A 15,120-nucleotide genomic window follows, 5' to 3' on the forward strand; every position below is an offset into this window, starting at 1 on the left:
GTTACAAGTTTCATTTATTTAAAATATTTGAGTGCCTTTTATGCATGACAGTAATGAAAGAACTAGGCAAAACAAAAAAAGAATAAATCAGTTTGTGCTCTTAAAAGGCTTACAGTCTAGTTAACTTAGTGGTTCCTAACCAGTGGTAATATTACCCCTCATGGGATCTTTGTCCATATCTGGAGATACTTTTGGTTGGCAGGGGAGGGAGATTAGTTCTACAGGCATGTAGGTGTGTAGAGCTCAGGAATGCTGCTAAACATCCCCCAGTGCACAAGACACCCCCATAACAAATAATTCTGTGGTCCAAAATGTCGAAAGTGTCCAGATTGAGGAACCCTGAGTTAGAGGGACAAACTACATACATTAGAAGTTTTGTTTTTAATTACAAGGTATTAGATGATAAATGCTAAATAAGTGATACACACCAGGTGATACCAATAAGAGACAGATCATTCTAGAATGAATTAGTTATGGGAGTCTTCATGAAGGAAGTGGGGCTTAAGCTGAAGTATGTCACTCTCCTGCTCAAAGCAGAGGAAAGCCCACAGAGACCTGCTACCTCTCTGACTTCATCTCCTACCACTCTCTCCCTCCCCCTTCCACTCCAGCGGATGGCTTTAGCATTTCCTTGAAAATATCAAGCATCCTCTTGTCTTATGGAATCTGCTTTTGCTGTTCCCTCTGATTCAAATGTACTTTTCAAAGATATCCACACATCTACTCCATCACTTTCTGTAGGTCATCACTCTGTTCAGTCTGTATTTTCATAAAGAGCCCTTCCCTAATCTTCATATTCTAAATAAAATATTAACTCTTGCCCATCCACTCCCTTTCCCTTATTATGTTTTTTGGTCTCCACAGCAAGATTGTACCCTGCCCAGGGCAGATACTCAAGAAATATGTGTAGAATGAATGAATTGGTTAAATAATGTCAGGGGTGTTCAACCCAAGCAATGAGAAGAAGCTTGGCTAAAGGATCCTCACTACGGTTATTCCCAGTGGCCTAGAACAGTGCCTGCATCATGGTAGGGACTTCATAAAGAGTTAATAAATAGTGATGAAATAGTAAAAGGGGATTAATATAATTAAAACAAGCCTATAGCCACCTTTGCAAAGTATTTTTAGGACAATTACTACATTCTGTGTACAGGCATACCTCATTTTATTGCACTTCACTTTATGAGCTTCACAAGTATTCTGTTTTTTACAATTTGAAGGTTCAAGACTTCAGTGAGAAAGTAACTGCAGATGTGGTAGAAATAGCAAGAGAACTAGAATTAGAAGCCTGAAGGAGACTGAAGATGTGATAGAATTGCTGCAGTCTCATGATAAAACTCTCAGGGATGAGGAGTTGCTTCTTATGGATGAGCAAAAGTGGTTTCTCGAGATGGAATCTACTCCTGGTGAAGATGCTGTGAAGATTGTTAAAATGACAACAAAGGATTTAGAATATTACATAAACTTGGGGTGCCTGGGTGGCTCAGTTGGTTAAGTGTCTGACTACTGCTCAGGTCATGATCTCACGGTTGATGAGTTGGAGTTGCGTATCAGGCTCTGTTCTGACAGCTGAGAGCCTGGAGCCTGCTTTGGACTCTGTGTCTCCCTCTCTTTCTGCCTTTCCCCATTCACGCTCTGTCTCTCTCTCAAAAATAAATAAACACTTAAAAAATTAGAATATTACATAAACTTAGTTGATAAAGCAGTGGCAGGGTTTGACAGGATTGACTCTGATTTTGAAAGGAGTTCCACTGAAGGTAAAATGCTATCAAACAGCATCTCATGCTATAGAGAAATCATTCATGAAAGGGAAGAGTCAATCAATGGGACAAACTTCATTGTTGTCTTATTTTAAGGAATTGTCACAGCCACCCCAACCTTCAGCAACCATTAACCCCTGAGCAGTCAGCAGCCATCAACAATGAGGCAATCAACAAAATGATTATGACTTACTGAAAGCCCAGATTATGGTTAGCAATTTTTAAATGTTTATTTATTTATTTTGAGAGACAGAGAGAGACAGAGCAAGCTAGAGCAGGGGAGGGGCAGAGACAGAGGGAGAGGAGGGGAGAGGCAGAAAGAGAGGGAGAGAGAGAATCCCAAGCAGGCTCCATCCGCGCTGTCAGTGTAGAGCCTGACAGGGGCCTCAAACCCACAAACCGTGAGATCATGACCTGAGCCCAAGTCTCAGACGCTTAACTGACTGAGCCACCCAGGCACCTCCCAATTTTTAGCAATATTTTTAAATTAAGGTATGTTCATTGTTCTTTTTAGACATAATACTATTGCACACTTGCTAGACTACAGTATAGTATAAACATAGCTTTTATATGAATTGGGAAACCAAAAAATTCATTTGACTCGCTTTATGGCGATATTCACTTTATTGCAGTGGTCTGGAACCAAACCTGAAACATCTTAGAGTTATGCCTTTATACTAGCACACGTGGGGACATGTAATAAATATCTTATTTTTAATTTGGACTATTGTTATCAGCTTTTTCACTTTACATTCATTCTGTATACATTCCTTGTAGTTTAGAAATGCAGTTTCTGACATTCTATACCCTAGCCCTCTGTTACACCAGTTATTGTATAAAACATAAATACGTTTTAAGAATTCTAAAGACAGCTCTTTACCAAGCCAGTTCTATAATTTTCTGTTTTCATTTGCACTTAATCACTAATTCACCAACCCTGCACTTAGGGAGTCACTACAGACAATTATGCTAATAATGCTTACAGCAACAGCAACTAAAGTTTAGGGAGGACTTTTTGTGCGAGCGTCTTTCCTGAAGGCTGTGCATACATTATCTGGTTCCGTTCATAGTGTATGAGACTTGTGGTATCACATTCATGTATATTAATGAACTCTAATTTACTTTCTGTAGCTGGCCCAAGGCCCAAACCCCCAAACACCTGAGCTACGACTACATAGCCCGCTTCCAGACACTTTCTCTTTTCCATTGCCTCTCAGCACCCTCCTTTCTAGAAGAGCTCAGAGCGCTCCTCCCCCTCCCTCCTGCTACATTTTGGGAACCATGGCGACCAACGCTTTCTCCCCCTCCCTCCCCTCCCCCTAGACATTCAGACAAGCACCAGGTGGGAGGATCTGCTACGTAACCGCGCGTGTGATTGCCTAGTAGCAGCGCTTGTGAGTTGGAAGCTAGCCGAGAGAGGGGTGGGGCTAGAGGGCTGACGCGCGCGTGCGGAACGTCTTCGCAGCCTGGCTTCGGGGCGGAGCCTTACCAGTCGGCGGGATCAGAGTAGTGATCGTCGCCTAGCGCGCGGTTTCCTGGTCTCTCAGCTTCTGACGGGACAGACTAGCTTTAGGGAGTAAGGAGCGTACGCAGTTACCTAAAAATGTCTGGTGAGTTAGGTCAGCCTCAGGCCGGCCCCTCACATGCTGGGCTAGATTTGCCGAACCCTGAAAGAAATCGGGCTGGGGTCCCGGGAGGGGTGATCCGAAGGGCCGGTGCCCAAGGGCGCAGGTCCTGGATCCAAAAGGTTCTTGAGCAAATAACGGATTCACCTCTGCAGTGGGTCACCCCCTCGGAGGTGGTGCCTGTCGCTGTGCTGGCCGTCCAGAGATACCTGTTAGAGGATGAACCACGCGACACAATACCGAAACCTCCCCTTTACTGCTATGATGTGACGATCTCAGACGGGGTATACCAGGAGAAGTGCTACCTGGACCCCAGCCTGAACTTTCTCGTGTATAAAAATATTCTTAAAGTCGGCATAGAAATGAAAATTTCCAGAGTCTCGTGTCTTTACAACGAGAAAAGATTAGGCCAAGGGATCCTGTGCATAGATAACGTCCACTGTGGGGAGACCTTAGAGGATATTTCTTTAGAAACTCCATTCAGAAATAGTGCGCACGAGGAGGTACCCGAGAGGCCTTTAAGAGGCGGGAAGAGTCATTACCTGGCCCTGTGGAATAACGAAGATCCATATGGAGATATTTGGTTAACCAACAAGCAACCTGAGGAGCACAATTTTAACAGTAAGTAATTGGAGGGAATGACGGAGGGGTTAAGAAATAGTTTTCGGGAGCTTGCGTTAATGGGAAAGGAAATGGGGGTGCGTTGGTATTGTTCATTTCAAGCCGCGAGTGGAAATAGACAAGTTTTCGTCAATGTCAGATTGGCACTCGCTTAATGAAAATTTGCGCAACCCGTCATTGCTTTGATTGTTCAAGTGGCCATTCAGGAAGTGTCTGAATACATCTCAAATTTAATCTGGCACACATAGCGTGTGTGCGTTTGCCTACGGTTTAATCTTCGTTTCGTTCCGTTTGTGGAAATAGTACTCACTGTGTTGGTTGGCGAGTATATAGATTTGAAATTGGCATGAAAGGCATAAATATTTGTGGGTTTGTGCGTTTTAACCGTGATTCAAAAACGGATATTCCGTGATTTATTCCTTAATAATTTGCATTAATGAAACGCCATCTTTATGTCTTTGTAGCAGTTATGTAAATATTGCTTTTTTTGAGCGTGTGATTTTTGTGGGCAGGCTTGGAATTTTCATTCTTATGTTTCTTATTACGTATCACAGACAATACTGAGAAGTTTAATTCTTCAGTACCAGAAGTAGACAGTTAACGTGAAAATGCCTGTTCATCATCAGCAACTGATGTAAAACATATTTTATCAGAGATGGAAGGGGAATGATAGTACTATAGGCATGTACACGTATGGGATGGGGAACAAATAATACACAAAAAAATAAAAGTGCAAGTACTGGAGGAAGATAGATGATCATTTTCTACATTTACTGCTTTTCAGGTTTTTTTTTTTACATTGCAGTCATAATGCTAGCTCATATATGATCTTACTATGACGTGTAACAGCAACAGGCTTGAAAGTGAAAAGGTGGGTCAAAAATAGGCAGCTAAACTAATATCCAATTATAAGGGGAAAATACAGAAATGTGTAGACAAGGATGATTTAAATAACTTAAGCTTTAAAAGCAAGATAGTCATTTCAGGGATGCAGTAATGGAATGAATTTTATCTCAAGTATGGAATAAGACAGTAGTGCATTACTACCTCTTAAGTGCTTATCATTTTTTATTTTTAGGATGGAATATATAAATGAAAAATTGGTGTCTAGAAGAATTAAGAGGGGAATAATAATTTGTAAAAATCTTTTTCTTGAAAGTAATATCTATTCATTATTCAAACCATATTTTTATTACAAAAGGCAATGTCCATGTGCTAAAAAGCCAAACTGTATATTTAAAAGTATATTGTTGACTAGAAAAAAAGCATTATAGACTGAAAAGCAAACGCATTTGCACAAGATAGTATTAAAAGTCCATTATTTGTATAAACATAAAAACGTATATTGTATTAAAAATGCAAGACCCAAGTATAGTAAAATTTTGATGACAAAATTTAGAAGTAGGTATATATTGGTGTTCTTTCAGGCTTGCTGTATGAATTTTTTTTTATTATATGAAATTTATTGTCAAATTGGTTTCCATACAATGAAGCAACAGAAAGACAAATAAAGAAACTGATCCCATTCACAATTGCACCAAGAAGCATAAAATACCTAGGAATAAATCTAACCAAAGATGTAAAGGATCTGTATGCTGAAAACTATAGAAAGCTTATGAAGGTAATTGAAGAAGATTTAAAGAAATGGAAAGACATTCCCTGCTCATGGATTGGAAAAATAAATATTGTCAAAATGTCAATACTACCCAAAGCTATCTACACATTCAATGCAATCCCAATCAAAATTGCACCAGCATTCTTCTCGAAACTAGAACAAGCAATCCTAAAATTCTTATGAAATTTTTAATAATAAAATGTTGGGGTGGAGTGAAAGACCCCTTTACCTCCTCCAGTGCCTTCAACTTTCCTCTTAAAACTCCAAACGTTCAGCAGTTTGGTATGTATCATTGAAAAAAAAATATTCTGTGGCATGGCATGATTTGGTGTTTACACATTAAGCGTCTTTAATGTACATCTGCATATATATACTTCCTTGGATGAGTGTACCATAATTTATATGATCATGCCAATGTGAATAGGTAATTATCAATTTTAGGCAGTTACTGGTTTTTCTGTTTTAGATCCACACTGAACATCATTAGGATATACACATACTTGCTCATTATGTTCAAGTATATCTGTTAAATAGATTGATTCCTAGAAGTGAAATTGCTAGGTTACAGAGTATTTTACATTTTTTAATTTAATGGATATTGACAAATCATCTTCTGAAAAGGTTTTCCTAATTTACATTCCCACTAACATATATATGAGTGCCCATTTCCCCATATCGTACTAATTTTTAAATTATATCTTTTGATTTTTCTCATTTCTTTGCTAATGGGTATTGAGGTTTTTTGTGTGCTATATATTGCAAGTTGCTTTCTCACACTCTGTCCCTTTTCTCTTAACTTTGGTTATAGTGCATTTTTTGTGCTTTTTAAAACTTTTATATTAAGGCATGATGTGTACAGAGTAAAGTGGAAAAGTCTTGAAAATACAGCTTGAAATACCAAAAAAAAAAAAAAAAATACAGCTTAAAAGTAAAGCTTGATAACCATCTTCCCAGATCAAGATCCAGAACATTTGAAGCATTTCATAAGTCTCCCTCATGCCCTCTCCTGGTCAATACCTTACTCCAAAGGTAACAAATAATGTGATCTAAAGACCGCTTTTCAAAATGGAAGTTAGGTAATGTCACTCCTGCCTAAATCTCTCCAGTGTCTCCCCATTGCAGTTAGACGACAATCCAGACCTCCTAGCGCATTCACGAGGCCATGCAGCATCAGCAAACTTTCTTTAAATAGCCACATAGTAAATTTTTTTTCTTCGCCACACATGTGGTCTCCAGTCACAGCTATTCAACTTGGCCCTGGTATAGGGAAAGCAGCCATAGGTGATATGTAAATGATTGGGTTTGGCTGTTTTACCATAGAACTTTATTTACCGAAACTGGCAGTAAGCCGGATTTGGCTCATGAGTTGTAGTTTGCAGACCCCGGCCCTACAGAACCCCCTTACTCACCTCTCTAACCCCTCCCCTCCACCATTTTGTTTCTGAAATACTAGCCTTCATTTTGGTCTCAAACCTCCTCACTCTTTCCTGCGTCAAGTACGTCAAGTACATCAAGTACATTGCTCCTGCTTTTTCCTCCTGGAAAGTTCCTTTCCATCCTCAGGTTTCAACTCAAATTTATAAAACAGGTTAGAAAAGGGCTGTTTAAATATGTATTCCCTCCCCACTTATTACATCACCACGGAAATGCTCTTCATAGAATTGATAACACTGAAATTATTATATCTGTTGTTTTCCTTTTTTCTCCCATTGGTTTATGAAATTGATGAGGGTAAGGACTTTCTTTTTGTCACGATTCTGGGGCATTTCTCTTATACCCAGAACAGTGTCACATGGTAGGCATTCAGGAAGTGTTGAATAAAAGAATACATAAATTACATTAATGTATTTTCTGATGTTGAACCACTTTTATATCTCTACTTGGTCATGGTTGTTATATTTACATCTGTATGTTTAAAGCAAATTTGTTCCATAGATTTTATTTTTAAAAGGGGTTACTATTTTAGTCCAATATTGATATTGGGTTAATTAATATTGGCCTAGTAGAATGAATTGGGAAACTTGCCTATTTTTCGCTACTTAAAATCATTTGTTCACTGAAGTTTTGGTAGAATTTACCCCTAAAACTATTTGAACCTGGGGCCTTGAGCCAGTATTGGGGGTTAGAAGAATGACTCCTTTTCAATTTCTTGTAGAAAAATTCATGAAATCAATAATGCTTCTTCTTGAGTCCATTTTTGAGAGTTGATATTTTACTAGGAAATTTCATTTCACTAGATCTCAACGTTGTATGCAGTAGTTTTACACTTTATTTTAAATTTAATATATGTATAATTTATATGCATATATAATTTAAATTTTAGTTTATATTTTTAAAATATTTTACTCTTGTTTCATCCTCTATTACATTCCTCATGTTTGTGTGTTCACCTTTTTTTATTAAAAAAAATTTTTTTTTTCAACGTATATTTTTATTTTGGGGACAGAGAGAGACAGAGCATGAACGGGGGAGGGGCAGAGAGAGAGGGAGACACAGAATCGGAAACAGGCTCCAGGCTCTGAGCCATCAGCCCAGAGCCCGACGCGGGGCTCGAACTCACGGACCGCGAGATCGTGACCTGGCTGAAGTCGGACGCTCAACCGACTATGCCACCCAGGCGCCCCTAAAAAAAATTTTTAATGTTTATTTTTGAGAGAGAGAGAGACAGAGCACAAGCAGGGGAGGGGCAGAGAGAGAGGGAGACAGAGAATCAATCCAAAACTGGCTCCAGGCTGTGCAGCACAGAGCCCTATGCAGGGCTCAAACCCACAAGCTGTGAGATCATGATTAGAGCCAAAGTCGTACGTTTAACCTGAGCCACCCAGGGGACCCTGTGTGCTCACCTTTTTTATGATCAGCCTTGCCAGGGGCTTGTGTGTTTAATTGGTATTTTTAAAAAAAGACTTTGGGCTTTACTAGTTAAGTGTATATCCGGGAGATATTTTCTACTTTATTTCTGCTATCTTTTACTTTCCTTTGTTCATATTTTTTTTGTACCTCGTTCTTGAGTTTAATGCTTGATTCATTTATTTCCTTGTTTCTTTCTTTGAAAAGCTTTTTAAAATTCTGAAATTTCCCATGGATATTGCTTTGGCTGTATACCCCAGGTTTTGAAGTGTAGAGATTTTTTTTCACTCATTACTCATATTTTCTGATTTTAAATTTGAGTTCCTCTTCAACCCTCAAACTTTTAGAAAAGGTTTACTTATTAGGTACGAAGTCCCTATTATACCAAGTTTTAAAAATTTAATTGAAGTATTCCATATTCTTATCATTAAATGTATTTTACTTGCCCATTTCTTTGGGAGGAATATTGGCTCCTCTTTTTGACAGTGATTTTGTTAATTTCTCCTTGTATTTCTAAAAATTTTTGATTTAGGCGTTACTACAATGTTCATTTCATAACATAGTAATATCTTGTTGGTGGGTTTTACCCTTTATCAGTTTGCAGTTTGTCTCTTTGTCCTTTTTTTGTGTTTTGAATTCTAATTTGTCTGGTAGATCTATTTACTACTGCTGTCTTTTAGTTGACATTTGGTTCAGTGGTTCTCAAACATGAATAGGCATCCATATCACTTCCAAAGTGTTTTAGAATGCAGATTTCTGGCCCCCCAACAGTTTCTGATAGAGTAGGTTGTGGTAGGGCCTCACCATCCACTGGTGGTACAAATGCCACATTTTGAGAACTGACCTAGTGTATGTATCTTTGTCCATCCTTTTATTTCTATTTTGTTTTACATTTGTCTTTTTAAAGAAATATATAACTAAGATTTTGTGTTTTTGACCCAAAACAGTTCTTTTTCATTTAAGAGATAAATTTAATCCACAATTAAATTTAAAGTCATTACTGATGTTTGTACCTGTTCTTGCAAAACTACTTTATGTTTACTGTACACCTTGCTTTATGATGTTTTTTTTTTTTTACTTTTGCAAGATTTAAATTTTTTTCTTCTAGTGCTTTAGAAGTTATCCATTAATTTGTATTTTCCTAGTGGCTTCCCTTAATGTTTTAACAAAATTATTTAAACTTAAGATTTTTGTGCCAGTCTCCAGGACTACTCACAACTTATTGTATCTTCCTCCTGAACAATACAAGGTGTTTAGGACTCTACTTGGTCATGAAGCAATTTGGCATACTGCTATATTGGATTTGAAAGTATTTGATTTAGGATATTTGCCATCATAAATGATTTGGATTTATAGTTTTTTTTTCCCTTTGTACTACTTTTGTCATAATTTTTCAGGAATTATCTATGTTTTCAAAATGAATTGTTAGAACCTAGTGCCATTTTTGGAGGTCATTATTTGTGAACTTTTTCATTTTCTTCCATGGTTATTGACGTATTCTAGGTTTCTTCTGCTTCTTGAGGCAATATTGATAATTCAGATTTTCCTAGAAGATTATCTATTTCACTGGTATTTTCAAGTTTAGTGATATGTAATCATATATAACAATATTTTTCTGTAGATTTATAGTTGATCACAGGGGCGCCTGGGTGGCGCAGTCGGTTAAGCGTCCGACTTCAGCCAGGTCACGATCTTGCGGTCCGTGAGTTTGAGCCCCGCGTCGGGCTCTGGGCTGATGGCTCAGAGCCTGGAGCCTGTTTCCGATTCTGTGTCTCCCTCTCTCTCTGCCCCTCCCCCGTTCATGCTCTGTCTCTCTCTGTCCCAAAAATAAATAAACGTTGAAAAAAAAAAAAAGTTTATAGTTGATCACATTTCAAACATATTTTTGTTTTCTTTCGTCATGATTGCACTTGTCAGAGATCTACCTTTTCATTAATTTTTCCAACGAATTGGATTTAACAGTTCTTTTTTCTAATACCTTATTTTCAGCTTTTATCTTTATTCCTTTTGTCATTCCTTAGGTTAGTTCTTTTGCAGTGATTTTCATTGTATGGTTTAAGGACCCCGAGAGGTGTCCCCCAAGACCTTTTCAAGGTATTCACAACATCAAAACTATTTTTATGATATTCATTTACCTTTTATCACTCTAATTTTATGAAAGTATACAGTGGAGTCTTCCAGAGGCTACATGATATGTGACATTGGAACAGACTGAATGCCAAAGAAATAGGAGTATCCAGCTGTCTTCTATTAAGCTAGACACTAAAAATATTTACAAAAATGTAAACCAGTACCACTCTTCTCACTACATTTTCTGTTTTAGAAAATAGTCACGTGTGTGTGTGTGTGTGTGTGTGTGTGTGTGTGTGTGTGTGAACATACATATATATTATACATAATAGGTTTGTTGTTATTTTAAAGGAGTTATGAATAATTTTTTATCTCTTAGTTTTGCTTCATAATATGGCAAATATTGATAGATATTACCCACATAAATAAAAGCTTTTTGAGGGCTACGGTAATTTTTAAGAATGTAAAAGCTTTCTGAGACCAGAAAGTTTGAGAATCACTGTTCTATTGCTTACTATCTAACATTTTATTTTGGGTATCTATTTATTTTCATTCTTTTTGTAATGAACACATTTCTATGAATTTATACAGATTCTTCATTGTCTATGTATAGCCTGTAATTTCTTTTTGGATTTGAGAGATATGTATATTCTATGGAGTTTGCGAGTTAAAAATCCAAACTGGGAAAACATTAATCAGGCAGGTGTCTGATCACAGCTAACTCTCTGGATCCAATTATAGCAGAAGCAGGGGCTCTTTGAACTCTGGTTTACAAAAGCATATAACTCTTGAATTTATTCTAATCGGTGAAGGTATATGTGCCTTCCTTGATCAAGAGTGTTCTACATACATTTCAGATAATTCACATCTGATCCACAATTTGTCTGATCTAACTAAAAAGGAAATCACTTAATAATGTCAGTTCAAATATTGGGACCTATGATTCTGGGCTATTAATATTTTGGAAGAATCTACAAGGAAAATTATACAAGATGGCCTAACTCTAAAAATAGTATGTTTTATGATACAGGTATAACTACAACATTCCATTTAAATTCTTATTAAAAAGAAATTACAAGTACGGTTTCATGCCAAAATGTTGAGTGATATATTATGTAAATAAAAATGGAGTGGGGGTACCTTGTGAAATAAAATATTGAACAAATACAAATTCAAGTTTTAAAAATTGAGACTGGCCTGTAAGGGAGCAAAATTGTAGAGAGGAATGCAGATGGAACCTCTCTTAACTCAAGGAAGAATAAAATTAAAAATACAAGTTAATCTTTAAAGATGGTGAATAGCTTTTAAGCAATTTTTGTACTTGCCAGCAGGCATGGAGATTAAAATTTCAAAGTAAATTGTATGGCGTATGAGAAGATAAGTGCTATGTAGAAAAATAAGATGGGAAGGGGAGTAAGTAAAGGGATCAGTTTACAGTAGAGTAGTAAGGGATAACATCACTGGGAAAGTGACCTTTGAGCAAAACCTAAAGGAGAGGAGGAGGGAAGTCACTCTGGTGTCTAAGAAGAAGACATTCCAGACAGAGGGAACAGCAAATGCAAAGGCCCTAATGCAGGACTATGTCTGGCATGTTTGGGAAATATAGAACTTACACATGAAACCACGATGAGGGCAATACAGAAATATGTCATGAAACAATTGTATAAGTTAAATATGTAAGTCCTTAGTAGTGGGAAAACATTCCATGGTATTGAGTTTTTCCCACAAAATTTCTTAAGGGAGATGAGTTTATTAAGGTATAATTAACATATGGTGTTATATTGGTTTCAGGTGTACAATATAATGATTTAACTATTCTGTACATTTATTGATACTCATCAGGATCTGTGTTCTCTTAATCCCCTTTATTTGTTTCACCCATTCCCCCCACCTAGTGGGGGATGAGTTTAGATTCAGGTCTTTCAGGAAGCAATTACCCAGTTTGACAAAGTGGAGGGCATTCGAGATGGAACACTATGTTAGTTAATATAGATATTTACCTTTGTCCCAGGCATATAGTAAGGCATATTTATATATTAGCTATTATTATTAAGGATAATGGGTATTATTAAGTTCTATATGAGAAGTATATAGACTGGCTTAGCTGGTGAGAAGGAGTTGCTTTAGGGATGATGTCGCTACCATTTTTAACCATGAAAACAGAAATTTTAAATTACCATGACATATTAAGTAGGATTTTTTTTCTATTCTATTTTTTTTTATTCTAGATACCAAAATAATTTCACTTTCTCACCTTGAGATGACCTGGTCTAACAGAAGGAATTTTCCTGCATTGCTTGTGAGAATCTTGCATAAATCCAAACTGCGATACTATGGAAAACCTGATAAAAAGATGATTGAGCCATACCAGGTATAAATCATGATTAACATATGACATGTTAATGTAACATTAATAGGTTATAGCTTACAGACCTGACTCCTTATTAGGATAATTTATGTTCAAATTATATTTTATAAATGTAATTTAATAATTTATAATTTACATAAATGTGTGTTTCAGGGTATTATTTTTATGTAATTTCTTGTACAAAAAGAAATTCTTTCTGTATTGGCACCTTTTTAGTTCCCTGATTCAGTTGGTCTACTTCATACTTTTTTCTGTATCTTCACCCTTTTCTTCACTAGTATGCTTTCTACACCAGCATATAGACATACTCTGGACTTTCATTTAAAAAAAAAAAAATCTCCTTTGACCTCAGGACTCCTCTATTCCCTCTCTCCTTTTCTTCTGGTAGGCTCCTTGAAGTAGTCTCCACTAGATATTTTCACTTCCTTGTCTCCTATTTACTTCTCAACGCAATTGGTTTGGCTTTTTTCTTCAGCTCGGCACTCACTAGAGACCTTTTAATTGTCAAATGTAGCTGATACTTTTCTGTTATCTTGACTCTCTGTGCTCTATAATGCCAATGAGAACTACTTCCTTGATTTCTGTCCTGTTTTTTTACCTAACGTTTTACTGTATTTTCACATGTTGTCAAGAATTATTTTAGGTGTTTTATTAAGCTTTCATTATAAAAGTTATACATACTTGGAGGCAATTTGGAAATGTAGAAAGCAGTATAAATAAAGCTGAAAAAATATCACCCCAAATTCTACCAGAGAGGGTCACTGTTAATATTAAAGTGTGTTTCATCCCCTTTTTTCATATGAACATATCACATGTTTACACACATATATCGTATGTATGTAATATAGATCACATCTATATGTATATGTATGCATATAATATATTGCATGACTATATGATAAATTATCTTACAAAATGGAAATCATATTGTATATACAATTTTATATTATTTAACATTTCCTTAAGTATTTTCTATCACTAAAAATCCTTCATTCATAACTTTGCATAGTTATAGATTGTACCATGTAATAACTTATTCAGTCATTCCCCTGTAGTTTTGCTTTCTCATTCTTAAAATTAGAATACCCTGTAGATAAAAGTAACAAATACGCATGTGCTTTTTTACTCTTTTTTTCTAGACCTTTCTGGAAGTGGCTGACAGTTCAGGCACAGTGTCAGTGATCATGTGGAATGCCCTGTGTCCTGAGTGGTATAAAAGTCTGCGGGTTGGTTTAGTTCTTCTGCTTCAGGATTATTCTGTTAAAAAGAGTTATCCATTCAGGATGCAGCCTCTCCCTGTGGATCCACAGATCAAACTAATTTCTACAATGGGTTAAGTATTCAATAAATTTCTTGTTTTATGGCTATTTTGTTTGTATAAATGTGAAAAGAATCGTATCAGCCAAAGGCTGTTAAAAGTTGCTGAATCTGGGGCGCCTGGGTGGCTCAGTTGTTTAAGTGTCCGGCTTCAGCTCAGGTCATGATCTCACAGTCCGTGAGTTCGAGCCCCACGTCAGGCTCTGTGCTGACAGCTCAGAGCCTGGAGCCTGCTTTGGATTCTGTGTCTCCTTCTCTCTCTGCCCCTCCCCTGCTCATGCTCTGTCTCTCTCTGTCTCAAAAATAAATAAAAACATTAAAAAAAAATTGCTGAATCTGTTAGAACCTGGTAAACTTCTAAGTTCCTTTATAACATTTTTAAGCAATCACTTAATAACTATACTTATTTATGAATACATTTATTAAAAAAATATGTGATATATTTATTGTTGATTATGAATGAGCACCACTTAGGATGTACTTATATCTGTTTTCTTTTTTGTATTATAATACTAAATTAATGACTTAAATATACTTTTACTATAAGGTGCTATTCGAAAGGGCTTTGTCAGCATTTTATTTTGAAATAATTTCAAACTTACATAAAAGTTGAAAGAATAGTATAAAAAACTCGCGTATACCCTTTTCATGGATAAAACAGTTGTTAACATTTACCTTTACTTTATCATTCCCTGACTCCATAAATCTAAATACATATATATATATTACAAATATATATGTATATGTATTACAAATATTTATATACATATACTGTATATATTTGAGAGTAAGTGGCAGCCATCACACATACCGTTACCTCAAAATACTTCAGTAATATTTCAATGTTTATTTCCTAAGAACAAGAACATTCTATTCTATAATCACAGTTCAGTTACA

At 36.4% G+C, this 15,120-nt stretch overlaps 1 protein-coding gene across 1 annotated transcript in view; it reads left to right on the forward strand.

Annotated features, from left to right (window-relative positions):
• Positions 1-3,243: 3,243 nt before the first annotated feature.
• The window catches only part of RADX (RPA1 related single stranded DNA binding protein, X-linked), an 87,787-nt gene continuing 75,910 nt past the window's right edge, over positions 3,244-15,120 (forward strand). Inside the window, exons 1-3 of the mRNA XM_045471405.1 lie at positions 3,244-4,006; positions 12,767-12,909; positions 14,046-14,238. Of these exons, the coding sequence (XP_045327361.1) occupies positions 3,364-4,006; positions 12,767-12,909; positions 14,046-14,238 (979 nt within the window). The 5' untranslated portion in view covers positions 3,244-3,363. The remainder of the gene's footprint in view (positions 4,007-12,766; positions 12,910-14,045; positions 14,239-15,120) is intronic.

The sequence above is a fragment of the Leopardus geoffroyi genome, chromosome X (genome assembly GCF_018350155.1).
Source record: "Leopardus geoffroyi isolate Oge1 chromosome X, O.geoffroyi_Oge1_pat1.0, whole genome shotgun sequence".
NCBI classification, from domain to species: Eukaryota; Metazoa; Chordata; class Mammalia; order Carnivora; family Felidae; genus Leopardus; species Leopardus geoffroyi.